Source organism: Pipistrellus kuhlii, unplaced genomic scaffold (genome assembly GCF_014108245.1).
Source record: "Pipistrellus kuhlii isolate mPipKuh1 unplaced genomic scaffold, mPipKuh1.p scaffold_m20_p_2, whole genome shotgun sequence".
Classification (NCBI taxonomy): Eukaryota; Metazoa; Chordata; class Mammalia; order Chiroptera; family Vespertilionidae; genus Pipistrellus; species Pipistrellus kuhlii.
The window spans coordinates 183,949,644-183,975,165 of NW_023425515.1; the positions used below are offsets into that span (position 1 = coordinate 183,949,644).

General features: G+C 60.0%; 1 protein-coding gene across 14 annotated transcripts in view; it reads left to right on the top strand.

Moving 5' to 3' along the window:
• Positions 1–24,207, top strand: part of HSPG2 (heparan sulfate proteoglycan 2) — a 102,054-nt gene extending 77,847 nt beyond the window's left edge. For 9 of the 14 annotated variants that reach the window (XM_045585047.1, XM_045585049.1, XM_045585055.1 and 6 more), the window contains 43 exons: positions 56–207; positions 763–898; positions 1,072–1,223; positions 2,140–2,278; positions 2,376–2,527; positions 3,094–3,229; positions 3,317–3,468; positions 4,100–4,238; positions 5,005–5,156; positions 5,352–5,499; positions 6,473–6,624; positions 7,006–7,147; positions 7,465–7,616; positions 8,027–8,171; positions 8,282–8,422; positions 8,728–8,862; positions 9,109–9,290; positions 9,773–9,968; positions 10,211–10,390; positions 10,685–10,945; positions 12,001–12,205; positions 13,044–13,141; positions 14,031–14,297; positions 15,419–15,528; positions 15,726–15,873; positions 15,952–16,068; positions 16,738–16,849; positions 17,355–17,499; positions 17,585–17,684; positions 18,067–18,176; positions 18,295–18,403; positions 18,899–18,997; positions 19,902–20,123; positions 20,392–20,636; positions 20,995–21,166; positions 21,261–21,383; positions 21,476–21,532; positions 21,855–21,930; positions 22,027–22,105; positions 22,217–22,287; positions 22,462–22,545; positions 22,872–22,975; positions 23,075–24,207. In XM_045585047.1, the coding sequence (XP_045441003.1) occupies positions 56–207; positions 763–898; positions 1,072–1,223; positions 2,140–2,278; positions 2,376–2,527; positions 3,094–3,229; positions 3,317–3,468; positions 4,100–4,238; positions 5,005–5,156; positions 5,352–5,499; positions 6,473–6,624; positions 7,006–7,147; positions 7,465–7,616; positions 8,027–8,171; positions 8,282–8,422; positions 8,728–8,862; positions 9,109–9,290; positions 9,773–9,968; positions 10,211–10,390; positions 10,685–10,945; positions 12,001–12,205; positions 13,044–13,141; positions 14,031–14,297; positions 15,419–15,528; positions 15,726–15,873; positions 15,952–16,068; positions 16,738–16,849; positions 17,355–17,499; positions 17,585–17,684; positions 18,067–18,176; positions 18,295–18,403; positions 18,899–18,997; positions 19,902–20,123; positions 20,392–20,636; positions 20,995–21,166; positions 21,261–21,383; positions 21,476–21,532; positions 21,855–21,930; positions 22,027–22,105; positions 22,217–22,287; positions 22,462–22,545; positions 22,872–22,975; positions 23,075–23,247 (6,170 nt within the window). In that variant the 3' untranslated portion in view covers positions 23,248–24,207. The remainder of the gene's footprint in view (positions 1–55; positions 208–762; positions 899–1,071; positions 1,224–2,139; positions 2,279–2,375; positions 2,528–3,093; positions 3,230–3,316; positions 3,469–4,099; positions 4,239–5,004; positions 5,157–5,351; positions 5,500–6,472; positions 6,625–7,005; positions 7,148–7,464; positions 7,617–8,026; positions 8,172–8,281; positions 8,423–8,727; positions 8,863–9,108; positions 9,291–9,772; positions 9,969–10,210; positions 10,391–10,684; positions 10,946–12,000; positions 12,206–13,043; positions 13,142–14,030; positions 14,298–15,418; positions 15,529–15,725; positions 15,874–15,951; positions 16,069–16,737; positions 16,850–17,354; positions 17,500–17,584; positions 17,685–18,066; positions 18,177–18,294; positions 18,404–18,898; positions 18,998–19,901; positions 20,124–20,391; positions 20,637–20,994; positions 21,167–21,260; positions 21,384–21,475; positions 21,533–21,854; positions 21,931–22,026; positions 22,106–22,216; positions 22,288–22,461; positions 22,546–22,871; positions 22,976–23,074) is intronic. The other 5 variants (XM_045585054.1, XM_045585056.1, XM_045585057.1 and 2 more) reach the window with 5 other exon arrangements.
• Positions 24,208–25,522: the final 1,315 nt, after the last annotated feature.

A 25,522-nucleotide genomic window follows, 5' to 3' on the forward strand; every position in this document is an offset into this window, starting at 1 on the left:
GGAATAGATGGGCAGCTGCAGAGAACTGGAGTGACCCACTGACCTTCTCCCCCAGCTCCTGTTGGCACCCAGCCTATCCGCATCGAATCCTCCTCCTCCCACGTGGCTGAAGGGCAGACCCTGGATCTGAACTGCTTGGTGCCCGGGCAGGCCCATGCCCAGGTCACATGGCATAAGCGCGGGGGCAGCCTCCCTGCCCGGCACCAGGTATAGGACTCGAGAGGAGCCAGGAGGGAGGCCCCTGGGTGGTGAGGTCTGAGACAGGGGAAGCGTGAGCCCATTGTTATGAATTGTAATGCAAATATCTGTTTTCGATGTCTTGGGCGACCCTGCTAGCAGTTCTCTATGATTCATTAACAGTAGCAAAATTACAGTTTTGAAGTAGCAACGAAAATAATTTTATGGTCGGGGGTCACCACAACATGAGGAGCTGTATTAAAGGGTCACAGCATTAAAAAGGTTGAGGACCACTGCTCTAAGGGGGGGGGGGGGGAAGCTGCCATTTAATTGTGGGATTATTCACTCTAAAAGACGCCTCGGGACATCAGAAAGTATGTCCCAGAATTGATGGAATGTGCTATTGGTGCTTGTCCAGTTCGCCATGGCTCCTCCTGGCCACCCAGCACTCCTGGGACGAGACCTCCGTTTCCCCACCCCTAGGCAGGATAGCGCTGATGGCCAGGCCTCGGGGCTCAGAGAGAGGCACGCTATAGTGCAGGGGTCTCCTGGAGCCCCCTCTGACCTCACCTTCCTTTCCGCCAGGCCCACGGCTCACTGCTGAGACTACACCAGCTGTCCCCAGCTGACTCGGGCGAGTATGTGTGCCGTGTGGTGGTGGGCTCGGTGCCCCTGGAGGCCTCTGTCCGGGTCACCATTGAGCCTGTGAACCCTGTGCCTGGTGAGTGGTACTGGGGGGAGGGGGGGGCGGAATGGAAAGGCTGCGGGCCCAGCCAGGAGAGGCTTCCACTCCAGCAATGGCAGGAGCTCATGAGACCAAAGCCCCTACCTTCTCTCACCCACACTTCCTCCTCCCGTTCCAGCCGGGACTGACCCTCTGCTCTCTGTCCCCAGCGCTCGGAGTCACCCTCCCCATCCGGATTGAGTCCTCCTCCTCACACGTGGCAGAAGGGCAGAACCTGGATCTGAACTGCCTGGTCACTGGGCAGGCCCACGCCCAGATCACGTGGCACAAGAGAGGGGGCAGCCTTCCTGCCCGGCACCAGGTAGGCGGCGGGAGCTACTAAGGGACCTGAAGGACCCTTGTGACTGAGAATAAGGACCCTAGCCAAAACTGGTTTGGCTCAGCGGTAGAGCGTCAGTCTGCGGACTGAAAGGTCCCAGGTTCGATTCCGGTCAGGGGCATGTACCTTGGTTGCGGGCACATCCCCAGTGGGAGTTGTGTAGGAGGCAGCTGATCGATGTCTCTCTCTCATCGATGTTTCTAGCTCTCTATCCCTCTCCCTTCCTCTCTGTAAAAAATCAATAAAATATATATATTTTTTAAAAAAGAATAAGGACCCTAGTCTCTGAATTCAGGCATGTTCCAGTGTGGATGCTGCTCTCTGCTTCTACCCTGCTGTGTCTCTGCCTCTGGCCTGCTGTGTAACTTTATTTATTTATTTATTTTTAATATATTTTATTGTTTTTTAGCAGAGAGGAAGAGAGAGGGATAGAAAGTTAAAAACACCGATGAGGGAGAACCATCAACCAGCTGCCTCCTGCACGCACACCCCCCACTGGGGATGTGTCCGCAACCAAGGCATGTGCCCTTGACCGGAATCGAACCTGGGACCCTTCAGTCCGCAGGCAGATGCTCTATCCACTGAGCCAAACCGGTTCCGGCCAGTCATTTGACTTCCCGATGCTCAGTGTCCTCCTCGGCCACGTGGCTCACACTGACTCCCTCACGGGCCCTGGAGCACATCAGCAGGTGCCGGCCCCCTATTCTTCCTGCTGGACCCGTCCTCGTACCGGGATGGGGAACTGAAGAGCCGTGAATGGAGGTTCTCCCTGGAAGAGCTTCCCTCGAGCTCCGGGGGGCGGAGGCAGGAGTCAGACTGAGAGGGGCCGGAAAAGGGAGCCGGAGCCTGGCTGCGAGCCCCAGTGCCAGCTCCGAGCCTGCCTCCTCCTGTCCCTCAGGTGCACGGGTCCAGGCTGTTGCTGCCCCAGGTGACTCCAGCGGACTCTGGAGAGTACGTCTGCCGTGTGACCAGCAGCTCGGGCCCCCAGGAAGCCTCGGTCCTCGTCACCATCCAGCAGCGCCTTGGTCCCTCCCACCGTGAGTATCTCGGGGGACATGGAACGTGGTGAGCGGCCGCGAGGGCCTCTCCACCCTCCGCGGCCCCCACACCCTGCCTCCCGTGTCCCCCTCCCAGCCCAGAGCGTGGTGTACCCCGTCCGCATCGAGTCCTCCTCGTCCTCCCTGGCCAACGGACATACCCTGGACCTCAACTGCCTGGTGGCCAGCCAAGCCCCGCACACCATCACCTGGTACAAGCGTGGAGGCAGCCTACCCAGGCGGCACCAGGTACCAACCAGCGGGGAGAAGCTGAGCGCACTGGCCTTGATGGGAATCGGGAAAGGTTCCCAGCACCTCCTCTGTGCTCATTCAGTCATTCAACGAACACCAGCTGTTCTTGCTGTGTGGGCCCTGGACCAGTGTTGAGGATATGGAGATTCGTCCCTCTGACCTCAGTTGAATGCCATGTTTTAACAGAACATTCTCTGAGCCGCTAACTCCACTTCCCTGAGAACTTGCTCCAGGCCAAGCCTCATACCCGGCACTAAGGGTTCCAGATGCTGGTGCCCGCCCTCAGGGAGCTCCCAGGGGGAGGCGGATGTGCCAGCTGACAGCAGTGTAACAAGAGCCACAGCAGGGCGCTATGGCGTCACTGGGATGGGCCTCCGCAGAGCAGTACAAAGGCTAGAGGCCCTGTACTCCCCAGCTCAGAGCCTCAGGGAGGCCGCTGAAGGAGGCCGGGTGAGAGCTGGCCCCAGGCAGGGCAGGGGTGCTCCCAGAGTCCAGGGCCCGAAGCAGCGATGCCCAGGACGTGGAGGGGCTGCCCTCACCCACGGGCACTCGCTCCCCTTCAGATCGTGGGCTCCCGGCTCCGGATCCCCGAGGTGACGCCAGCCGACTCAGGCGAGTATGTGTGTCACGTCAGTAACGGCGCCAGCTCCCAGGAGACCTCGCTGATCATCACCATCCAGGGCGGCAGCTCCTCCCACGGTGAGGGCACACCGGCAGGGGGGGCCGGGAATGGGCGCAGGGGGAGGTGTTCGCTGACGGGTCACATCTGACCCTCTCTGTCCCCAGTGCCCAGTGTCTCCCCACCCATCCGGATCGAGTCCTCATCCCCCACCGTGGTCGAAGGGCAGACCTTGGATCTGACCTGCGTGGTGGCTGGGCAGCCCCAGGCCATCATCACGTGGTACAAGCGTGGGGGCACCCTCCCTGCCGGCCACCAGGTACAGAGTGGAGCGTGGCCGTGGGGGTGGGTCCTCACCTCCTGGGGCGGGTGCAAGGACGGCCGTGGGGCAAAGAACCGAAGCCTTAGCTGGCAGTCCTGGGCAGTCCTCCCTGCTGCCCCGGGGCAGACAGAAGGTAGCTGCGAGGGTCCCACGTCCCGCATGGTTCAGGGTTCAGGTTCAGGGTTCGGGCTCTGGAGGATGCCCCGTGCAAATGAAAGAGGCAAGACAAGAAATAATAATTTGGAAATTGGGGGCAGGCATAAGCCCAAGGAAGGACTCCGCTTTGCTCTGGCCTTGCCATCCTTTTATTCGGGTTTGAGATACCCCCATAGCCCTTAGGCAGGCAATCCCAGTAACAGGCAGACTCTAGTATCAGTGAGGATTTCATGGCTATGTGGTGGGGAAGTTGCTTCAGCTCCATTGTCTGGACTAAACAGTGGGTACGTAGCCCTGACCTTTGCCAGAGCTCCAGGTCTCCAGCCCCCCGGGTTCCTTGTTCACCCCTCTCTGCTAGTGAAGACAATGGGCGGTTTCCACCAGTGGCCTCAGAGGTCTGACGAGGGAGGCCGGGGAAGAGGCCTGGCCCAGCCGCGACCCCTGGGCCCTTCCACTTCCTCTCTCCCTCCAGGCCCACGGCTCCCACCTGCGGCTGAATCAGCTGTCCGTGGCCGACTCGGGCGAGTACGTGTGCCGGGCCAACAACAACATCGACGCCCGGGAGGCTTCCATCACCGTCTCCGTCTCCCCCAGCGCTGGCAACCCCTCCGGTGAGTCTGACGCAGACCCGGGAAGGGACCAGGAGACACGGGTTACAGGGCCCTGGGTAGGACGGATTCTGCACAAAGATGCCTGGGTTTGAATCCGGCCTGTACCAAGAAGGGACTTGAGTGAGTTATTCTCTTCCCCCAGCCTCAGTTTCTTCCTCAGCGAAATGGGCATTTTGCTCATACCAGCCTCCCAGAGCTGTCTCAAACGATGCTGCCAGCCACAGGTGGCAATTAAAATTCTTTTTTTCTTTTTTTTTAATATACTTTATTGATTTTTTGCAGAGAGGAAGAGAGAGGGATAGAGAGTTAGAAACATCGATGAGAGAGAAACATCGATTAGCTGCCTCTGGCACACCCCCTACCGGGGATGTGCCCGCAACCAAGATACATGCTCTTGACTGAAATCAAACCTGGGACCTTGCAGTCCCCAGGCCGACGCTCTATCCACTGACCCAAACCGGTTTCGGCTGAATTCTTTTTTTAAATTTCAAATTCCTAGCCTACATTTCAAGTGCTTGGTGGCCACACGAGTATAGCTAGCAGCCACTGTATTGGGCAGTGCAGGTAATAGAACATTTCTGTCATCGAAGGAAGTTTATGAATTTTGTGAGGACTAAATGAGTTTAACATCCAGCAAGCACACTGTAAGCGCTTAGTAAGTGTTGACCTTGGGGGTGGGAGCTTCTGTGGCTGAGGTATCTGTCAACCCAGCTGTTCCCCAACCTGACTCTGCCCAAAGCCCTGACTTGGTGTTTCTGTGCCCCAGCCGCTGCGGGTGCTGTGCCCATCAAAATTGAGTCATCATCTTCGCACGTGGCCGAAGGGCAGACCCTGGATCTGAACTGTGTGGTCCCCGGACAGGCCCACGCCCAGGTCACGTGGCACAAGCGTGGCGGCAGCCTCCCCACTCACCACCAGGTACGGGAGTCTGGGGGCAGGAAATGGTGGGAGGGCTGCTGGGTGTGGAGGCCCCGGATCGGGGTCTGCTCCCTAAGCCCCGCCCAGCAAGGAGGCCTGGGAGACCCTGTGGGGCGTACTTGCCTCCCTGGCGCCATCCTTCAAGGTTCCGACCGCCATGTCTGCTCCTCTGTCTCCCTGTCCTGTCCCCCTCAGGCCCACGGCTCGCGGCTGCGGCTGTACCAGCTGTCCCCCGCTGACTCGGGCGAGTACATATGCCGTGTGGTGAGCGGCTCTGGCTCCCTGGAGGCCTCGATCATGGTCACCGTTGAGGGCTCTGGCTCTAGTACCGTTCCTGGCTCTGGTAAGAGTCCCCGCAGTGGTGCCAGGAGGCTAGAAAAGGGGGAGGGGGACCAGCAGGCAGAGGTCAAGTGGGGTGCAGCCCGAGGGCCCTGGAGCAGACTTTGGAGCCTGGGTCCCAGCTCCTCGGTCTGCACCCTGAGATGTTACACAGTCCTCTCCTCTCTGCGTTTCACTTTCTTCATCCGTAAAGTGGGGACAGTCAGCTCTTTCCCTGAAGACTGGCAGTGCGCCTGTAGGGAGCGCAGGGGGCACGTGAGGGTGATTTGAGGTGGCACCCTCAGAAGCGTCTTCTATGTTAATGGCGGACTACTAGGGGGAAAACAGCAACACATCAAACCTGTCATCATTTCATGGAAATTATTGCCTGTCACCGGGCTAAGTATGAAAGGTGTTTTTGTTTGTTTGTTTTTAATGAATCCATCAAAAGGAAAATGTAATTAATAGCACAGGGAACACACGGCTGTGGCAGACATCATGATAACAGTATATGAATTGCTGAGTGATGAACATGATATGGCATAAGTAATGTTATATTTACACATGTTGACACATTCCATCCTTACAGTAATGCTTGGAGGTAGGTATGCTTGCTCTCCCCATTTTATGGATGGGGACACTGAGACACAGACGTGAAGGACCTTTCCTAACGTCACAGAACTCCGGGCGGAGCTGGGTTTTTGAACCCAGGCGATCTGGCCACAGAGCCTGAGTTCCTAGCCACACACGACATCCGTGGTTTGTGCGGAGGTGCCTCGCCCTGAGCCCAGCTGTCAGTGACCCACAGGAGGAGACGGGGGGACCAGTGTCCGGGGCGGGGCTGGGACTAGACTAGCCTAGCTGCTCCCGGCCTCCGGAGAATGGGGAAGGGGGAATCGAAGCCACCTCCCTATGGCCTCTGGTCTGAACATCTGGGAATGAGGGCACGAGGAGTTGGGAGGGGAGTCCCAGTTCACTGACCTCTACTTGTGCCCCAGCTCCAGGCAGAGTCCCACCCATTCGAATCGAAACCTCCTCCTCCCACGTGGCTGAAGGGCAGACCCTGGATCTGAAATGTGTGGTGCCTGGGCATCCCCACGCCCAGGTCACATGGCACAGGCGAGGGAACAGCCTTCCCGCCGGGCACCAGGTAAGGGAGCTGGAGAAAGCAGATGCCGGCACTCCCCACCCCACCCCCTGCTCAGGCAATCCTGCCGGAATCCAGCCCCACATCCCTGGGTGTCAGGAGGTCAAGAGGCCAGCGTGCCACTCTGGCCCCCGGGCACCTTGATGGGAATGAGAGGAGGGCAGCTCTTACCCCTCCTCCCAGGAAAAATGTTGTAATGAACACGCTCGACAATGTCTGCTGTCAAAGGGGGTTGCCTTTGGCAGGACGCAGCCTGTACAACGGCTGGGGTACAGATTCCAGAGGGTACAGTCCTGGGGTACAGATTCCAGAGGACCTGGATGTCTGAAGGCCTTGGCCACTGGCCCCCAGTTCACCCCCCACTCTCACCCCAACCTTGGCCAGGTCCACGGCCCCCTGCTGAGGCTGAACCAGGTGTCCCCCGCTGACTCTGGCGAGTACTCCTGTCAAGTGACCAGCGGCTCGGACGTCCTGCGAACTTCCGTCCAGGTCACCATCCAGGCCTCCAGCCCAGCCCCCATTCCCGGTGAGTGCTGGGAGCCGTGGGCAGTGCCGGGGCCCTGGCTTGTAGGGGGCCCTTTCTGGCCTCGCTCCTCCCTGGCCTCCCAGCAGAGTGCTGGCCCTGGGCTCCATGGAGGTCCTCCGGCTGCTCCCCAACCACCGGGTCTGACGCTGAGCCTCACCATGGCATCTTGGCCCCCGGGGAATGGAGACCCCCTCTTAGGTCAATCGCACGCAGCCATGGCAGTCACTGTGCCTCCAGGAGGACCAGTTGGCATCCACTTTAGGTCCCTGCCTTCACCCTGGGAGCTTTGCCTTTCTCACCCACCATTGTGCCCACAGCCCCAGGACTGGCCCAGCCCATCTACATCGAGGCCTCCTCCTCCAACGTGGCTGAAGGAGAGACCCTGGACCTGAACTGTGTGGTTCCCGGGCAGGCCCACGCCCAGGTCACATGGTTCAAGCGTGGGGGCAGCCTGCCCGCCCGGCACCAGGTAGACTCAGGGACCAGGGTGGGGTGGTTCCAGACAGGCAGGGTTTGACCTGCAGTTGCCTTCTACACCCCAAACCTCATGCAAACCCTGGCCAGAGTGGGGGTTCCAGGAGAGAAAATACTTTTTGCGGGGAAGAGTTCACCAAGCCTGGGGGTCGAGACACCCCGTTTTGTTTGTTTGTTTGTTTGTTTGTTTCCTGGCTCTGCTGCTGAGCCAGTTTCCTCCTCTGGAAAGTGGGGGGTTGGACATGGAGGACCCTGTGAATGAAGCTCGTCTGCATCAGCTGCAGCCCTGAGACCAAGGCAGAACTTGGGAGAACTCCCCGGGCACTTGCACGGGCACAGCCAGGCCTGGGGACTTGCCCCGCCCAAGCCTTTGGCCTGATGGCTGCCCCATCCTCGCTCCGACAGACCCATGGCTCCCAGCTCCGGCTTCACGACATCTCCGCGGCCGATGCCGGCGAGTATGTCTGCCGCGTCGTTGGCGGTGCGGGCCCTGAGCAGGAGGCCTCCTTTACCGTCACTGTCCAGCCCAAAGCGGCCGGCTCCTCCTTCCGTGAGTGTGGCAGATGCCAGGGCAGGGGGAGAGGGAAGACGAGCTGAGACGGCGGGGTTGAGCCAACCCAGCCCTGCTGAACCCCACCCTCCGTGCCCCTCACCCCCCAGGCTATAATAGCCCTGTCATCTCCATCGACCCGCCCAGCAGCACCGTGCAGCAGGGCCAGGATGCCAGCTTCAAGTGCCTCATTCACGAGGGGGCAACCCCCATCCGCATTGAGTGGAAGTTCCGTAACCAGGAGCTGGAGGGTGAGCTGGGTGGGTTGGGTGGGGCTGGAGGCAGGTATCAATGTATAGCGATCGCTTACTGTGGGTAGGCAGAGGCTGAGGATGGCACCAAACTCACCGTGTGGCCCTGGGCTAGGCCCTTCCCTTTGGGGCCCCCGGGCTGGACCCAGGAGTCTGCAAGGACTCTCTCATTTGCCGTCTGTGACCCTGTGGGCTGGACACCCAGGCTGGCGGTGTCAGGGGCCTGGGGCAGAGGTACACCTGCTGACAGCACCCACACATGGAACACTCTCACTGACCACTCCCTCCCCATTGCCAACCCACAGACAACGTCCGTATCAGCCCCAACGGCTCCATCATCACCATTGTGGGCTCCCGGCCCAGCAACCATGGTGCCTACCGCTGCGTGGCCACCAATGCCTATGGCGTGGCCCAGAGCGTCGTGAACCTCAGTGTGCATGGTGAGGGGCGTCAACCCCACGGGCTCTACCTTCCTGTTTCCAGACACCCCCCCCCTCCCGCCCCCGATCTCAGGCTCAGAGCCTCCAGGTTCAAATCCTCCCTCCGCCACTGCTTCCCTCTCGGGCATCCTACCTCTCTGAACCTCAGTTTCCACGTTGTGCAGTGGGGACACGAGCACCCAGGCGGTAGTGGCTGGGAAGGGGTGGTGGCAGGGTGACCGACGGAGCCTGCGTGTGTGCCGGCAGGGCCGCCCACGGTGTCTGTGCTGCCCGAGGGCCCCGTGCGGGTGAAAGTGGGAAAGGCCGTCGCCCTGGAGTGCGTCAGTGCCGGGGAGCCCCGCTCTTCCGCTCGCTGGACGCGGCTCGGCGCCCCCACCCACGTGGAGCAGCGGATGTTTGGGTTCGCGGACAGCCACACGATGCTGCAGGTGAGGCGTGGCTTCCTCTGGCCAGAGGCCCCGGCTCTTTTATCCTTGGGTCTGAGGCCCAGGCAGGGCCCGTCCTTGAGCAGATGCTCGGAGTAAAGAGCGTTGGATGGGCAGTCAGGTGATGAATGGATGGAGAGAGAAAGGGAGGAATGGGATAGGTGGAGAGTGGGTAGATTGGAAGATGGAAGGGAGGGAGGGAGGAAGAGAGAGAGAGGGGGAAGCAAGGAAGGAAGGGAGGAAGGAAAAGGGTGGGTGGGGAGGTGAGTGGATGGGTAGGTTTATGGATGTATAGGTGGGTGGTTTGATGGGTGAATGGATAGAAGGGCCAATAGGATGTGTTGAGTGTTAGCTCTCAGGCAGCCAAACAGGAAAGCTAAAAACAAAAGGAAGGGGAGAGGAAAGGTGAAGCCAAGGCAGCGTGGGGGGCGGGTGCCACGGTCCTCTCTCGGTGCCCGCATGACCGGCTCCTTGCTTTCTTCCAGATTTCATCGGCTAAGCCATCCGATGCGGGCACCTATGTGTGCCAGGCTCAGAACGCACTGGGCACGGCCCAGAAGCGAGTGGAGGTGATTGTGGACACGGGCGACGTGACCCCCGGGGCCCCCCAGGTCCAGGTTGAAGAGGTTGAGTTGACTGTGGAAGCTGGACACACGGCCACCCTGCGCTGCTCGGCCACAGGTGCGGACGGGGGCCGGCACACGGGGCAGGCAGAGCAGTGGTGCCTGGGGCTTGGCTTTTAGGCACAAGAAACCTGAAGATGGTGTCATGCCGCCGCATCTCCCGGGGATGGCCGAGGTGCCCGCGTAGTGCCTCCCAGGAAGGGGCAAGACCACCCAGGTCTTTTCCTCACCATCCCTGCTCTCCCAGCCGGACCCCGAGGTAGCCCGGTGACGTCTGCTGCCTTCTCCTCCGCTTCACAGGCAGCCCCACGCCCACCATCCACTGGTCCAAGCTGCGCTCCCCGCTGCCCTGGCAGCACAGGCTGGAAGGCCACACGCTGGTCATCCCCGGGGTGGCCCAGCAGGACTCGGGCCAGTACATCTGCAACGCCAGCAGCCCCGCCGGCCACGCCGAGGCCACCGTCCTCCTGCACGTGGAGAGTAAGGCCTCCTCTGCCACTGTCCCTCCCGCACGCCGGCCTGAGCCCTGCCTCCCCCCACCAGGCCACACCCTGGGCAGAACCCCCTCCGGAAGGTTTCCGCCCCCTCAGACCCCGGCGCCTCCTCCCGCCTAAAGCCCACGTTCCCTCCTGGGACCTTTGGTTCCCTTATCCCCAGTCCGTGGGGCTCACCGTTCCGTTTCCTTGGTTCTTTGGGAAGCCTCCTGTCCCGTCCTGACCTCTGTTCTTCCCTCTCCCCCCCCCCCCCCCCCACCTCTGCGTCCCCTTCCCCCAGGCCCTCCGTACGCCACCACGGTCCCGGAGCAGGCTGCGGTGCGAGCCGGGGAGGCGCTGCAGCTGCAGTGCCTGGCTCACGGGACGCCCCCACTCACCTTCCAGTGGAGCCGCGTGGGTGGTGGCCTCCCTGGGAGGGTGACGGCCAGGAACGAGGTGCTTCACTTTGAGTCGGTGGCCCCCGAGGACTCCGGCCGCTACCGCTGTCAGGTCACCAACAAGGTGGGCTCGGCGGAGGCCTTCACCGTGGTTCTCGTTCAAGGTGAGCAGCCGCGCTCAGGCTGGGCAGAAGGGGTCAGCTTTCCTCCAGGCCCTTTACTTACCCAGCTACGGGCATCTTGGGACCTCCCATGTAGGACACTAGGACCTCCCTCCGTAACCCCACCTGGAAATCCCGCCTTTTCCCGTTCTCTACAACTTGAAGACCCCATCCCTGAGTTCTCAGCACCGCCAGCTCTCACATCTGCATCCCTCCGCTGGCATTGACCTCGCACTGCCAAGGGCTGCCTAAGGACCAAATCCTCCAGACTTCACCTACCAGACAGGGGATGCTCAGGGCGGGGCTTGGGCTCAGTCACTTCAGCAGCCCCGGGCTTGTCCACCACAGGGCCCAGAACAGGCTCCGTAAAGGCTGGCACTGCTGACCGTGCATGTGTGACACGGCAGCGCCCACCCCTGGCGTGCCCAGGGTTCCCGTGGATCTCCAAAGAATCCAATCTCCGTGGTCTCCTCCCTCCATTACACAAGGCCACGCAAGTGCAGTTGAGCCCCAGATTCTAGAAGTGGGAAAGCATGTAGCCCGTTGGCCAAGAGCCTGGGCTACCACAGGCCTGGGTTCAGTGGCCAGCTCGGTCACTTGGCAGTGGTGAGACATGGCCAAGCAGTCTCACTCCCCAGTTTCTTTGTCTGGAAAGTAGAGAGAACAATGCTAGCACACAGGTTGACTAAGAGAGATACACATACTAGGACAGAAAGCCGGTGGCACACAGTAGGCACTTAGTAAATGGTGGTAATATGTATCTACACCTACCCTGCCATCTGTCCCCAGCTGGAGGACCCATGCCTTCACCATGACCATGGATCCTCTTAGGATAGCCAAGAGCTGGTGGAAGCAAAGAGCCCAGTGCCTCCCAGGCTCTTATATGTGTTGATTGGATGGCTGCATGAACGAGCAAATGAAAAGTCTTTTTCTTTGATCAGAGAAGCTTCCGGGAGAAGAATATTCCCTCAGTTTTAGGATGGGGCTCCCTGGGTCCTGGGGAGGCATCAGGCATCTTGGGGTCACACACACACACACACACACATATGTCCCCGCAGGCACCTCCGACTCTCTCCCTGCGACCCCCAGCCCAGAAGAAGCCACACCCACCGTTCAGGTCACGCCTCAGCTGGAGACCAAGAGCATCGGGGCCAGTGTGGAGTTCCATTGCGCCGTGCCTAACGACCAAGACACCCAGCTCCGCTGGATCAAGCAAGGGGGTCAGCTGCCTCCTGGCCACAGCGTGCAGGATGGGGTGCTCCGGTGAGTGGGGACGGGAGCAGGACTGGCCTTGGGCACGCTGGCCCTGGTGTGCAGTGGGGCTGTTAGAATACCCTCCTTCTTGGGGCTCCACATGAAGCAGTGTCCTTGGGCAAGTCACTTCACCTCTGACCTCAGTGTTAACTGTGCAGTGGGTTGTGAGATCAACATGAAGTTATCTAAAGCACTTGACACCGTGCTTAGCATATGCAAAGTCTTTAGTAAAGAGCGGCCCCTATCCGTATTCTGATAGAGGAAAGAGCTCAGGCTCTGTGGCCGGATATAGACACTTGATCCATATTGCAGCTCTGCAGATTGATAACTTTTATCTTGAGCTCTATACCAGCGTTTTTCAACCGCTGTTCCGCGGCACACTAGTGTGCCGCGAGATGTTGCCTGGTGTGCCGTAGGTGCAGACAAGACAAGAATTTTATAATTTTTCACTATTTTGTTTACTTAATATTTCATAATAAAGTAATTATAAAATACTTTGTGTTTATTTGATTCTTATTCAAGAGAATTACTTTATATATAGTCAATATAGGCACAGAGTTAAATTTTTTAACATTTTCTAATGGTGGTGTGCCTTGTGATTTTTTTCATGAAACAAGTGTGCCTTTGCCCAAAAAAGGTTGAAAAACACTGCTCTCTATACCATAAGGTGTTGGTCCAAAATGAGTGCTGTGATGCCACCCTGCCTACCTCACATGGTTTCTGGGAACTCAAAGTGGCACAGTGTGCTGATCTCTGGTGGTTTTGAACTCCCGTGCAATTGCAAAGTATTCTCATCAATTGTTTTTATTCACTGATGACTTACTATTTTTTTTCTTTTTCTTTACAGAATCCATAACTTGGACCAGAGCTGCCAAGGCACATATGTTTGCCAGGCTTATGGACCATGGGGACAGGCCCAGGCCAGTGCCCAGCTAGTTGTCCAAGGTAAGATGGTGGCGTCAGGCCTCTGCCAGGAGCAGGGGACAGAGATGAGGAACAAAGGGACCGTGTTCCCCAGGAAGCCCCTTCAATGTTATGAATGAAGAGGACAATCTGATTGTATTTTGCTTGTATCTGGCGTAGAGTAAGAGGGTTTGATAAATATTGCAAGGGAAAAAGGAAGAAGGGAGATGGGTGGAGTGAGGGGGTGCTCAGACAAACCAATGAAGAATGACATTGGATACACAAGTGAGTAAAGGAATAAACAAAAGAGCAAATAGATAGTGAGTGTGCTAATGAGTGAATGCTTCAAAAAGTGAATGAAGGCCCTAGTTGATTTGGCTCAGTGGCTAGAGCGTTGGCCTGCAGGATGTACTGTAGGGCCCCAGGTTCGATTCCGGTCAAGGGCATGTACCTTGGTTGCAAGACACATCCCCAGTAGGGGGTACGCAGGAGGCAGCTGATCGATATTTCTCTCTCATTGATGTTTCTAATTCTCTATCCCTCTCCCTTCCTCTCTGTAAAAAAATCAATAAAAAAAAAATATTAAAAAAAAAAAGTGCCGAAACCGGTTTGGCTCAGTGGTAGAGCGTCGGTCTGCGGACTGAAAGGCCCCAGGTTTGATTCCGGCCAGAGGCATGTACACTGGTTGCGGGCACATCCCCAGTGGGGGGGTGTGCAAGAGGCAGCTGGTCGATGTTTCTCTCTCATCAATGTTTCTAGTTCTCTATCTCTCTCCCTTCCTCTCTGTAAGAAAATCAATAAAATATATATATTTTTTTAAATGTGAATGAAGAAATGAATGAATGTCTAAGGCTCCAGTGCCCACCTTTTCCCGCGCTCTCAGGCCTGCAGCAGGTTGGCCTCATGCTGCCTTTGCCTCCTCCTCCCGCAGCCCTGCCCTCAGTGCTCATCAACATCCGGACTTCCGTGCACTCCGTGGTGGTCGGCCACGCTGTGGAGTTTGAGTGCCTGGCCATGGGCGACCCCAAGCCTCAGGTGACATGGAGCAAAGTCGGAGGACGCCTGCGGCCTGGCATCATGCAGAGCGGAGGCATCGTCAGGATTGCCCACGTGGAGCTGGCTGATGCTGGGCAGTACCGCTGCACCGCCACCAACGCCGCCGGCACCACCCAGTCCCACGTGCTGCTGCTCGTGCAAGGTGAGGGCCCGCAGGGGCCCCCGCGGGGACTGGAGGGTGTGGCAGGGGTGTCGCAGGCTGCCATCCCCTGCCTTGCCTGCTCTACTCTTCCTTTCCACTCTCTTGGGAAGTTTCAATTTTGTGTATTTAAGAGGCAGGTTTCCTAAGAGCGGTGGCAGCAGGGGATAAAAGTAAGTGTTCCTCTGGATCAGGCTGGGACTTGCAGGAAAAGGCTCCCCCCAGGGGCATCAAAGGAAAGTGGATATGCAGTCCTCACCTACTAGAGCACCTGTTCTGATGAGGGAGACCTACAGCCCAGTCTGAGGGCTGAGACCTGTAGACACCAAACAGACATAACAGAGAATAAAACAAGGGCAGTGGATGCAGAGCAGACGCAAAGCTGTGCTTTCTTCAAAGGCAATTCCTTTTCACCCCAAACACTATGCCCTGCCCCCTAACTTCCTGACCCACACTGCCCTAGGACATACCCTGTCCCGACCCTCGGGACAACAACGGGGGGCATGCAGGAACCACCTAAGAGAATGAATCAAACAAGGAACGCGGAAAGAATGGAGGCAAGACAAGGTTCTGATCAAGCCTCAGTTTTATTCTCTGAAATGGCTGTATTTATACAGCAGAGACAAAGGGGGGCAGGGCCCCCTATGCAGGGGGGTCTTTGGTATGACAACACAGGATTGACTAATTGCCAGAGGCGGTGTGACATTCCAAGGTGCAATATTCCAAGGCTGGGCTATCTAGGGGGGAGGATCAGGAAGGGGAAGAGGCAGGAAGACAGGAGATGCTAAGCCCCAGGTTAATCTTATCTTCTGGCCAAGCCCTCAGGGCACCACACAACCTCTGCTAGAAGGAACCCAATTCCATTTCCTTAAGACTGAGTTGCTTGCCTCAACTCTGCTAGCTCCCAACAATACCCCTTCCCAGGTCCCCAATGGACTGCACCATTTTCTGGCCAGCTGTGTTGAAGCGTCTTGGGCTGTGGAGTCAGATGAACCTGTTCCTGGGTCCTGCCTCTGCCCGGTTCCACCTGTGCCACCAGGAACGAACACGTCAGGACATAGGCTAGGCTCACAAACTATGGCTGTCGTCCCGTTCACAGCCTCTGTCTCCTTCCTCCCTCTTAGCCTTGCCCCAGATCTCAACACCCCCGGAGGTCCGTGTGCCTGCTGGTTCTGCAGCCGCCTTCCCCTGCATGGCCTCTGGCTACCCTACTCCCGACATCAAATGGAGCAAGGTAAAGGCCTGGCAGGGGACCAGTGGGCATGCCTGAGGGTCAGCCACCAGATCTTCACCGTCTCGGTGCCCCCAGGCTGTGGCCCAGGCTTGGCACGGAGCTCTCAGGGTTTGAGGGTGGGCCTGACAGACATGGGAGACAGGCCCTGTGGGGGGTGCAGGCTCGGGCCAGGGTCCAGAGTGTGGGTGTGTTTGCAGCTGGATGGGAACCTGCCGCCTGGCAGCCGCGTGGAGAACAACATGCTGCTGCTGCCCTCGGTTCGACCCCAGGACGCGGGCACCTACGTCTGCACCGCCACTAACCGCCAGGGCAAGGTCAAAGCCTTCGCCGACCTGCAGGTGCCAGGTAAGACGGCACCCCGGACAGTGGTGCCCTGCCCGCTGCCTGGTGGGCACCGTCTCTAACTCTGCTCTCTGCCAGCAGAGCGGGTGGTGCCCTACTTCACGCAGACCCCCCACTCCTTCCTGCCACTGCCCACCATCAAGGACGCCTACAGAAAGTTTGAGATCAAGATCACCTTCCGGCCTGACTCAGCTGATGGTGAGCAGGAGAGAAGCCGATTGGGGGGAGGCCTGGTGTAACTGCCATCATGTTATGAGCCCTGGTAACCCCCCCCCGTCCTCCTCATCTCCCTCAGCCCTCCCCTGTCCTGGAGTCCCCAGGCCTGCCGGGCCTCCCCTCGGGGCCCTCTCTCACGCCTCCTCTCTTCTCCATCCCCACCTCCATGACGTCTCGTCTCTCGTCTAAGTCTCCCATGGTCCCCCTGCCATCAGTGCATTGACACCCAGCCCTCCTGTCCCACCTTCCTGTTCTTATCTCCGCTCCGTCTTCCCTCCCCCTCCCATCTCTCACCCTTTCCTCCTCTCTTCTCTCTCATCTGTCTCCTCCCACCTCTCGCGGGTCTCTGACTTTCCCTGTCCAGGCCTCCTCCTCTACTCAGGTGAGTTCTGCCTCCATCACCTCGTTCAGGTAGACCCCACAGTGTGAGTGAAGCCAATTCAGGGTCTGTCTAGGAGCCGTCAGCAAGGCCTTCGGTCAGGGCACACCCTGAGGTAGTGGGGAGGCTCTGGCTGTGTGGGGTGTCCCAGGGGAGGGACAGCTGTCAGAGTGAAGGGCTCGCAAGCGTGGGTGGTCCATGCTTGGCTGGGCACACAGGGAGCCCATAGCTGGCTGGGAGGCTCTTACACATCTGCACCCCCTCCCCCCCAGGGATGCTGCTGTACAACGGGCAGAAGCGGATCCCCGGCAGCCGCACCAACCTGGCCAACAGGCTGCCCGACTTTATCTCCTTCGGCCTCGTGGGCGGGAGGCCCGAGTTCCGGTGAGACCCTCCCCCTCCCCATTTACAGGGGGCGGCGGACAAGTGCATCCTTAGGAGCTGGGACTGCTGCAGTCCGAGATTCATTCATTCGTGCAACAGTTACTTGTTGAGCACCGGCTATGTGCCAGGCACTTGTGGGGACGTATATTCTAGCTGGGGAAGACTAGCCGTAAACAAAGATGGGAAGAAACAAGGTGATCTCAGAGGGGCAGTGAGGCCAGGTGCTAGGCTGCAGGGCCTCAGGACCCAGGCAATTAGAACCCTGGGGGCTAGTCCGGATCCGTCCCCAGGGCAGGAGTGTAGGGGAAGAGAAGCGCTAGGGAAGGCACAGGGATGGGGCAAGCTGGGAGTGGGTAATGGGGCTGGTGACGAGGCAGGCACAGGAACTGGAGCAAGACTGCGGGTGAAGGTGACATCACCTTTGCCCAGTCTGGGCCCCCTGCCCAGCCCTTCTTACGAACCAGACATCCTCCCTCTCTCGCCCTGGCCCTGCCCCGTGGAGTAGGTTTGACGCGGGCTCAGGCATGGCCACCATCCGCCACCCCACGCCGCTGGTGCTGGGCCAGTTCCACACGGTGACCCTGCTGCGCAGCCTCACCCAGGGCTCCCTGATTGTGGGCAGCCTGGCCCCAGTCAACGGCAGCTCCCAGGTGAGACCCAGCCCATCCCCGCATCCCCGGCCCCGGCCCCACTCCACCCAGCCTGCCTGCCGTTCCTGACCTCTCCGCTCCCCAGGGCAAGTTCCAGGGCCTGGACCTGAATGAGGAGCTCTACCTGGGCGGCTACCCTGACTACGGCGCCATCCCCAAAGCCGGGCTGAGCAGCGGCTTCATAGGTGAGCCCCCTCCCCGTCTGCAGCCCTGCCCGGCCTTTCCAGCGCCCGCCCATCGGAGCCTGGGAGGGCCTGCGCAGTGTGGTTAGGCCGAAACCGGTTTGGCTCAGTGGATAGAGCGCCGCGCAGGCCTGCAGACTGAAGGGTCCCGGGTTCGATTCCGGTCAAGGACATGTATCTTGGTTGCGGGCACATCCCCAGTAGGGGGTGAGCAGGAGGCAGCTGATCGATGTTTCTCTCTCGTCGATGTTTCTAGCTCTCTATCTCTCTCCCTTCCTCTCTGGAAAAAAAATCAATAAAAATATATTTAAAAAAAAAAAAAAGAAAAGTGTGGTTGGGATGAGCACCCCACCTTTGCTCACCCACCTGTCCCCCTTCCCCCCAGGCTGTGTCCGGGAGCTACAAATCCAGGGTGAGGAGATCGTCTTCCACGACTTCAACCTCACAGCACACGGCATCTCCCACTGCCCCACCTGCCGGGACCAGCCGTGCCAGGTAACCCCACGCCTCACGTGCCACCTGGCTGCCCCTGGCCACGCCCTCGCTGTGGCAGAGCCCCGTGGGGAGCGGGAGAGCCGGATTCCTTGGCCTGATGTTTCGGGGTGCCTTACAGAACGGGGGCTGGTGCCAGGACTCGGAGAGCAGCAGCTACCTGTGCATCTGCCCAGCTGGCTTCACCGGGAGCCGCTGTGAGCACTCCCAGGCCCTGCACTGCCACCCAGGTGCGGACCCACCTCCCGATCACTGTCACCCGGACCACCTGCCTGTGCCCCTTCACATCCACCTGGACCCCGGCTACGACATGCATGGGCTTACCACACGCTCTCACCCTCACCCAGCACTTACCATTCCTCCCAGATACTGACCTCTGTCCCTGCCACCTAATGCTCACTCTGCCTCCCACCTCTGCCACCCGAGTACCTACCCCCAATCCTGCTGCCCAGTGCTCACCTCTCTCCCACCCATGCAACCCAGGTAATGCCACCTTCCCATCCATTACCAAGGCACTCGCCCCATTAGCTGCCCCCATACTGTTGTGTCCTCATTCAGTTCCCATCATGCTGTCCCGCTGCCTCCTCTGGCCCTTGCTCTCACCCATTCCTCCTCCTTGGTCTGGCCAAGCCCTAGGGAGCCGAGGCCCCTGGGATGCCATAGGTGGGGCTTTGGCGTCAGGACTATGTCCTCAGTGTCCTTCTCATGGCCTGTGTGTCCCCCAGAGGCCTGTGGGCCCGACGCCACCTGTGTAAACCGGCCCGATGGCCGAGGCTACACCTGCCGCTGTCACCTGGGCCGCTCGGGGCCCAGGTGTGAGGAGGGTGAGTAGAGCCCAGCCTGAGACGCCCCCTCCCCACCCAGGGGTCCCAGGAAGGATGGGGGAGGCTGGGCAGGGGCCCTCTGAGGCCATGCTGGGCCCTAGAATGGTAAAATGATGCCAGACATATAATACCTTAAATATATATATATATACGCCGAAACCGGTTTGGCTCACGTTGGCCTGCGGACTGAAAGGTCCCGGGTTTGATTCCAGTCAAGGGCATGTACCTTGGTTGCGGGCACATCCCCAGTAGTGGGTGTGCAAGAGGCAGCTGATTGATGTTTCTCATCGATGCTTCTAACTCTCTATCCCTCTCTCTTTCTCTCTGTAAAAAATCAATAAAATATATTTTTTTAAAAATAAAATAAATAAATATATTATATATATGTGTGTGTGTGTATATATATACACACAAAGTAAATAAATAAATAACATAACACATACAATTATGGATAGTACATAATACTTGACAATGATAAATAACTATGTTACTGGTTTACGTATTTACATTTTTATCATTAATTTAGAATGTACTCTTTATAAAATGTGTTACACTGGTAAAAAAAAAAAACACAAAAAAAAACAACAATAATTAATTTATTAAATTAAATGATGCCAGAGCCAGAGGGCCTCAAAGTCAGCTGGCCAAGCTTCTGCCCAGTCCCACTCCCTTATGGGAGAGTCCCGCAGAGGGATGCCCACCTTATTAGGGACCCTTCAGGCCTGGTCTGCGTGCCGGGTGGGCCAGGAGTTCCTGTGCAGCCACAGCTATGGCTCCACGGATCTCCAGCCGCCAGGACTAGCGAGTGAGGTGGGCAGGGACCCCAGAGTGAGGCTGAGTAGAATGGACCCCTCCTGGGATCCTGGTGTCCCCACTCCCCCTGACTGAGCCGTGGCTGCTGCAGGTGTGACCGTGACGACGCCCTCCATGTCGGGCATCGGCTCCTACCTGGTGCTGCCCGCCCTCACCAACACGCACCACGAGCTGCGCCTGGACATCGAGTTCAAGCCGCTGGCGCCCAGCGGGATCCTGCTGTTCAGCGGGGGCAAGCGCGAGCCCGTGGAGGACTTCGTGTCGCTGGCCATGGCTGGCGGCCACCTGGAGTTCCGCTACGAGCTGGGGTCAGGTGAGCGCTGGCCTCCGCGTGCAGCTGGGCCCTGGGCACCACCAAGCCCTGTGCCCTGAGGAGGCTCAGAGGAGTGGATTCGGAAGTCAGACCCATTGGGGTTCCCTGCTCCTTCCCATCCCTCCTGAGTGTGTGACTCCCAGCCCCTCCACCTCTCCGGCTCCTGTGGCACACCGGGAGGCCGACGGAGCTCCCCGGCCCGGTGCGGGTCGGCCAGGGCAGGGGGCCATCCGGGTGCCAGCCTCCCTCCCTCCCGCGTTCTCCCCAGGGCTGGCTGTGCTGAGGAGCGCAGAGCCACTGGCCCTGGGCCGCTGGCACCGCGTGTCCGCCGAGCGCCTCAACAAGGACGGCAGCCTGCGGGTGGACGGCGGGCGCCCCGTGCAGCGCTCCTCCCCGGGCAAGAGCCAAGGCCTCAACCTGCACACCCTCCTCTACCTCGGCGGAGTGGAGCCCTCGGTGAAGCTGTCCCCGGCCACCAACATGAGCACTCCCTTCCAAGGCTGCCTGGGTGAGGTGAGGAGCGGCTTCCGGAGGACAAGGAGGGCAGGGGGCGGGGAACCAGACGCCCCCACCTGCCGCCAGCGGGAGGCCCTCGGGAGCAGAAACGTCCCCTGTGAGCCTCTGTGTCCTCCTCTGCAAAATGGGGTCGTTACACCTAATATGAAGGGCTGTACCGAGGATTGGCTGCACTGATGGGTGCTGGTGGCACACAGTAGGTGCTCCTGTCTCTCCCTTCCCTACCCGACCGTCCCCTGTTACCACTCAAATTCCAGCTTGGGTTCCCAGCTACCCCTGCTGCATCCTCTCTGCTGGTGGGCCAGTGCCCCACCTCCTGTGTGGCCCGAGTCCTCCAGTGTCCCCATGCCCACAGGTGTCAGTGAACGGGAAGCGGCTGGACCTCACCTACAGCTTCCTGGGCAGCCGGGGCGTCGGGCAGTGCTACGACAGCTCCCCGTGTGAGCGCCAGCCGTGCCTGAACGGCGCCACGTGCTTCCCCGCTGGCGAGTTCGAGTTTCAGTGTCTGTGTCGCGACGGCTTCAAAGGTGTGTGAGCTGCCCGGGCCCTGGGAGAGGGCGGGGCGTGGGGTGGTCAGCAGCGACGCCGGCCCGGGCCCCTCACCGCTGCCGTGCCCCGCAGGAGACCTCTGTGAGCACGAGGTGAACCCCTGCCAGCTCCGTGAGCCCTGCCTGCACGGGGGCACCTGCCAGGGCACCCACTGCCTCTGTCCCCCCGGCTTCTCCGGCCCACGCTGCCAGCAAGGTAACTGCCCAGCTTCTCCTGCATCCTTTTTCGGAGCTCTGGGGACTGCACAGCGTCGGTGCCCGCTGACTGGACCCTGCCTTTCCCCACAGGCCCTAGGCATGGCACCGCGGAGTCCGACTGGCATCTTGAAGGCAGTGGGGGCAACGGTACGTGTTTTCCGGGGAAGCTGAGTGGACTTGCCTTCCAGCTGGGTTCAGGAAGCCACGGTCCTCCTGCCGCCCCTTTCCTTGGTTGCCTCCAACTAAAGAAACTGCTAAATGTCAGCGAGACGAGCGTGAACACAGAGCCCTCGTGTTTTCTGTCCAAGCTCACAGGCCCCTGAGTTCTGTCCATGGCCCCCTGGGTCTCCAGGGCCTGCAGGTTCAGAGGCCCCTGGTCCTACGTGACGGGAGGAGGTAGGGGACACGATGCCAGGTGGGCACCACGGGAAGGGTAGCAGCTGTCTCCTACCCCCTTTTCCTCCCGCAGATGCCCCGGGGCAGTACGGAGCCTATTTCGACGATGGTGGCTTCCTAGTCCTCCCCAGCTACGTCTTCCCCAGGAGGTGAGAGCCTGGGAGCCCGGCGAGGGGAGTGGGAACCTGGGACTCCTGCCCCCTCACTTATCCACCCCCCTTTCCTCCCTCCTCCTCCCCCACCAGCCTGCCCAGGGTGCCCGAGACCATCCAGCTGGAAGTTCGGACCAGCACAGCCAGCGGCCTGCTGCTCTGGCAGGGCATGGTGAGTGTGGGCGCCCAGCAGGCGGCGGGAAAGAAAGAGGCAGAGGCCACCTCCTCAGGGGCCTCGGCTCTCCAGGCTGGGCACCCCAGACACCCTGTGCTTCCCTGGCAGGAGGCGGGGGACGCCAGCCACGGGAAGGACTTCCTCAGTCTCGGCCTTCAGGACGGGCACCTTGTCTTCAGGTGGGTCCTCTCCCTCCCCTGGCTCTCCCCCCTCTCCCTCCCCGTAGCTTCCCGTCTGCTCAGCCCGTGGCTCTTCCCACAAGGAGCTGCAGTTCCCCGTGTCCCACCCCCCCCACCCCCCACCCGCACTCCTGTCCTGCCCACCTCACCCTCCCTGGGCCTGTGTGACCACAGCTACCAGCTGGGCAGCGGGGAGGCCCGCCTTGTCTCTGAGGACCCCGTCAACGACGGCGAGTGGCATCGGGTGACGGCCCTGCGGTAAGGGAGCCCACGGACACGAGGGAAGGGGCCCCACCAGCCTGGGGAGGCAGGCGGTGGGCTCTGGGGAGGCAACTTGAAGCCCAGACTTCAGGGCAGAACAGAACTCCGTATGGGGGGGAAGGGGGGAGGACCCCAGTAAGCACCTACAGGTGGGTGAAACCTGGGTGCTGGGAAGCTGGGGGGTGCGCATCTCTTATCTGGGAGGGAGGAAGGACTCCGGATGCAGACGTCTCGCGTGTGTGGAAATGGGCGGGGCTCTCGGGGCCAGAAGGCACGGAGGCCTGGCGGTGAAGGAAGGGTCTGACCCAGTCCCGCACCCACAGAGAGGGCCGGAGGGGCTCCATCCAGGTGGACGGCGAGGAGCTGGTCAGCGGCCAGTCCCCGGGCCCGAACGTGGCCATCAACACCAAGAGCAGCATCTACGTCGGTGAGTCCTGGGCTGGGGCCTCGGTGCAGAGCCCAGCACACACACACCCTCTCCTCGGGGGCCCCTGGCACTGACCAGTCCCGTCCTCTCCCCCCGCAGGCGGAGCCCCCGACGTGGCCACCCTGACCGGGGGCAGGTTCTCCTCGGGCATCACGGGCTGTCTCAGGAACCTGGTGCTGCACTCAGCGGGGCCGGGCGCCCCGCCCCCACAGCCCCTGGACCTGCAGCACAGCACCCAGGCGGGGGCCGGCACGCGGCCCTGCCCCTCGTAGGCAGCTGCCCGCCCGCAAGGACTCCTGGGCAGCGCCCCAGCCCCACATCGTCGGGTCTATTATTAATATTATTATGATGAATATTTTGTAAGAAACTGAGGCGATGCCACGCTTTGCTGCTACCGCCCTGGGCTGGACTGGAGGGTGGGCATGCCACCCCCCACCCAGACACACGTGGGCAAAGCCGCAGGCTGGGGAACAGGGCGGGCTGGCTGGGGGCAGGCGCCTCAGAGGGGCAGGCATGGTGGCTGAGGGGCCTCAGCAGCGCCCCCACCAGGGCAGAGCCCCAGCGCAGAGCCGGGCCACCCGTGACTGCAGCCCTTGTCCCGACAAGAGCCAACCGTGGCGTACAGCCTGGGTCCTCACCAGCCACTAGGAGCAGAGGGCGTCGCAGTGGCCTTTGCCACCCTCCTCTGGGTAGCAGAAACTCTTTAGTGCCAACTGTGGAGCAAAAGGCAGCTCACCCCTGGTCAGGCAGCCCCCAGCCCCACCCCGTTAGACCATGTCCCAGCCCCCCTCCACCTTCACCTCTGCCTGACCAGCTGGTCTGCATCCCCCCCACCCAACACCTACTCCAGGGCCCCCGCCCTCAGGGGCCACAAGGGAAACCACCCCAGCTCCTGCCAGGAGCTGCCGCAGGCCGAGCCCAGCACTGAGAGGGCCCCGCCAATCCCCCCACTGATCTGGAGGTGAAGGCCCAAGCGATATGGGGGGAGGGGGTGCTGGTGCAAAGAGCGAGTGCCTCAGGTGGGGGAAGCCAGGACTCATGACGGAGGGACAGGAAGGGCCACGGCACCCCTGCCCCGTCTGCGGGAACCTGAGGGCCCAACGGGGGGCAAGCACCCTCCCCACCAGTAGCTCCCCAGATGCTGGGCCAGGACGCCTGGCCCCTGTGTCCCGAGAGGACCCTCCTGTGGTCTTTGTCTTGATCTTTCTTAATAAACGGTGCTATCCCCGCCAGCGCGGTCCCCTGTGTCTCTGTCTAGGGCTTCGCTGGTGGAACTTGAGGGTGGGGCAGGGCAGGGCAGGTTTGGTCTGGGGTTGAATCAGGGGAGCGAGGCCCCTGCTCCCTACCCTGGGCCTGGAGGTCCTGCCCTTCGCTGATCCAGCAGAGTGACAGCCATCGCACGAGTTCTGGTGCTGGTGGCCTTCCTTCCCCACAACCCTGGGAGGCAGCGGTCATCCCATTTTCCAGAGGAACAGACTGAGTCGCAGAGGGTTATGTGAGCTGCCCAAGGTCAGACAGACTTCTGGAGGTGGGGGTGGGGACAGAACTCAGGGTCTGTCCGACTGCCCCCAGAGCCCACTGTCCGTCCTCTGAAGCCATAGCCTCTATGCATGGCTTCCCTAACCTGGAAGGCTGTCCCACTCGGCTGCAGTCCACCAGCAGCCACCTGGCCAGGACATGTGTGACAGATGGTGCAGCTAAAGCAGAGGCCACGCACCAGCCCTCCAGGCCAGCTGGCGGGAGGAGCAACAGCACCAGAGGTGGCCAGTGTGGAGGACAGCAGAGGCCAGGAGCAGCGAGGAGGCCAGCGCCGCCTTCTGTAGCCGGGGACCTGCAGGGAGAAAGGGAGAGTCCACTCAGGTCTCGGCCTCGGCCTGCTCCCCCGGTTCCCAACACCTGGAGAGGGACCAGTACGGTCTTGGTGGGAGGAGTGGGAGCAGGTGGTAACAAGTCCATCTGCCTTCCTGTTGTGCAGCGCCCCAGCCTGCTGGGGGACTGCTCCCAGCTGCACTCCGGAGGGGCCTGCTGACCCGGGAGCTGGGGAGACAGTCGGGGCCTGGCTGGGCATCAGAGAGGGGCCTGAGTGGGAAATAACAGAGCTAACGCAGAACTGGGCCTCTAAGGCATGGCTGTGTCTCCTTCAATCCTTTCCAAACCTGTGTCTGTTTCAATTAGTGTTTCCATTATATACAATAGATCTAGGAAGGACGGCTCGGTTATTGGCCCCGGTCACTCCTCTGGCGTGATAGGGGAGGACTTGCACTCAGCTCCCGGGCCTGGAGTGTATGAATGGAGCTACTCAGGAAGGAAGATGTGCACATATTTAGAGTTCTCTGCGCACCAAACGCCGCGCTCAGTGCTGGGCCCTTTACCTGAAAAGTTAGGTTTATCACCCCATTTTACAGATAAGGAAGCTTGAGGCATGGAGGTTCATTCTTCCCCTCACTTGATTCACATTTCTCCAGCGTCTACTACTGTGCCCTCAGGACTGAGGACACAATGCTGAGCAAAAGAGACAAAAATGGCCGAAACCGGTTTGGCTCAGTG